Raw genomic sequence first — 2226 nt, 5'->3', positions numbered from 1 at the left:
TATGGATATATTTCTACAGAAATAATGCATGACATCTCTCAAGATCTCCATTATTAAATTCTACTTTAGAAATGTGTTGTAGAGCTAAATATTAGAGGAAAACTGGAAACTAGCATATTTTTTCATTAAAGACCATGAAAATTATATAACTGATTATGTTTTTCTATTTGGTTTTGGCTACCAGGAAGCTTAGAGCCAAATCTGCAGCCTATCTATGGCAGCCATATGAGTTCTTGTGACCAACACATACTTGAATTTTTTTTCCAAACCTCCACATTATAATTTTGATTCATAACTTGTCCTGATAGTTTTTAAATTTATATCTTACTAAAACTTTGTATTTTTCCCTTTTATATGTTTCCTACTGCTGCTATAGCAAACTTAGTAGCTTAAACCAATACAAATTTATTATTTTACAGTTCTGGAGGTCAGAAATCTGAAATGGTCTCACTGAACTAAAATCAAGGTATTGACAAGGCTATTCCTTCTGGTGGTTTTAGGGGAGAATCCCTTTCCTTGCTTCTTTCAGTCTCTAGAGGGTGCCTGCATTTGTGGGCTCACCACCTCTTCATCTTCAAAGCCAGCAGAGTAGCATCTCCACATCTCTTCACAACTCTGACCTGGACACTTATGCCTGCCTCTTTTACTTACAAGGACCTCTGTGATCGTTATGAGGATTACCCTGATCATCCGAGATCCTTACCTTAATCGCATCTGTAAAGTCCCCTTTGCCATGTAAGGTAACATTCATGGAGATTAGAACACGGACGTTCTTAAAGAACCATTATCTGCCAACCACACCTTTATACCTCGCCTCGTTTTGTAGAATGAGGTTGGGAGGCAAATAGGTATCTATAAGCTGTTAGCTTTGGCATTTCAGATTTCAGTTGAAGTTTTTATTTTAATATTTTACTCTGAAAAATCTTTATAAAAATATCAGATCTGAACAGTGCTATTACAATTAATAACATATTCTGTTTGTCTTGTTGTCTAGGATGGAACATGGGCTCATTTGCATTAGAGCCCAATAATGTGTAACATTCAAGGCCCTTTTTTAATAGAGAGCATTTGGGAAGTGTTGTTGTTATACTTTGGAGCTATAATTTGACCTAAGTATTGAAATTCTTGATATAGTGAGCAGTTATAAATTAATATAAAATATTTTGAGAGCTTGTCATTAATTATTGGTTTTGATAGAAGGCCTACTTGTTATGATTACCAATAAAGATACTTGGTAAAACTTTGTTAGTAGTGTGAAATATACATGGATTTTGATCAATGTTTCTGATATTTCCCATTAATTTCTTTGTTTTATTTCTTTATCACTATGATACATTATTATTTCTAAGTTTAAAAAATTCTAATCAAAATCAACCTGGGGCCTATTCACATTGCTGCTTTTGAATAATGATACTATGTTGTTTTTTATTTAAGTGGTTGGATGGTAAAGAAATAGAGCGTTCAGAAAGGATTCAGGCATTGCAAAACTATCCAGTAATTGAACAACAAGTCAGAGAACAGGAAAATGCTTACTGCCTAAAACGAGCCAAAGACAAAGAAGAGGCTCAGAGGAAACTTCGAGAAGAGCATGAAGATGAAGACAAGAGGCAGAGAAATAACCCAGGCTTTGACGGACGTTGGTACACAGACATCAATGCTACACTGTACGTAAATTATTAGAGTTTACTTTCTAGTTGACTTTTGTTAAAAACAGCAAACTGTGTTCTCTTCCTAAGGTGTTCACAGTATTACTTAAATCCCAGAAGATTAATTTGTAGAATACAATATGATGTGAAGTTTTGAAGGAAGGATATGAGCAGCCCATTGTGTGTGACATTCTGTGAGGCTTTCTTCCCTTAGAAAAAATGCCTTTCCAAGGAGAGCTTTAATTTGCATCTTAAATTATTCTCAGAGAAATCTCTATAAAAGATATTCAGGAAAGATGAAGTAACAGGTGTACATTGATTTACTAAGTAGGGATATTTTAGAAAAGTTAAATGCAAATCACATTATTATAAATTGAATAATTCTGATTGTATCTTAAAACATTCTATTTTGTAAATTATGTGCTGAATACATTTTTAATGTGATTAATAACTCTCTAATTGGTCTTTGTTACAAACTGGAATTTTTCATGCTTGTTTATTTATTTATATATAGTGAATTGCAACTATAGTCAGTTGACTTGATTTTATACAGTGAAAGCTTTCAATATTTAGTTAACAG

The 2226-nt window shown here is 33.1% G+C and overlaps 1 protein-coding gene across 1 annotated transcript in view; it reads left to right on the top strand.

Moving 5' to 3' along the window:
- LRRC6 (leucine rich repeat containing 6) overlaps positions 1 to 2226 on the top strand; it is a 93250-nt gene that overhangs the window by 43960 nt on the left and 47064 nt on the right. The window contains exon 4 of the mRNA XM_012647943.1: positions 1427 to 1664. Within this exon, the coding sequence (XP_012503397.1) occupies positions 1427 to 1664 (238 nt within the window). The remainder of the gene's footprint in view (positions 1 to 1426; positions 1665 to 2226) is intronic.

The sequence above is a fragment of the Propithecus coquereli genome, unplaced genomic scaffold, assembly GCF_000956105.1.
Source record: "Propithecus coquereli isolate 6110/MARCELLA unplaced genomic scaffold, Pcoq_1.0 Scaffold28, whole genome shotgun sequence".
Lineage (NCBI taxonomy): Eukaryota > Metazoa > Chordata > Mammalia > Primates > Indriidae > Propithecus > Propithecus coquereli.
Note: the sequence above shows the minus strand (reverse complement) of the source record. Positions and strands in the feature narration are given on the sequence as shown.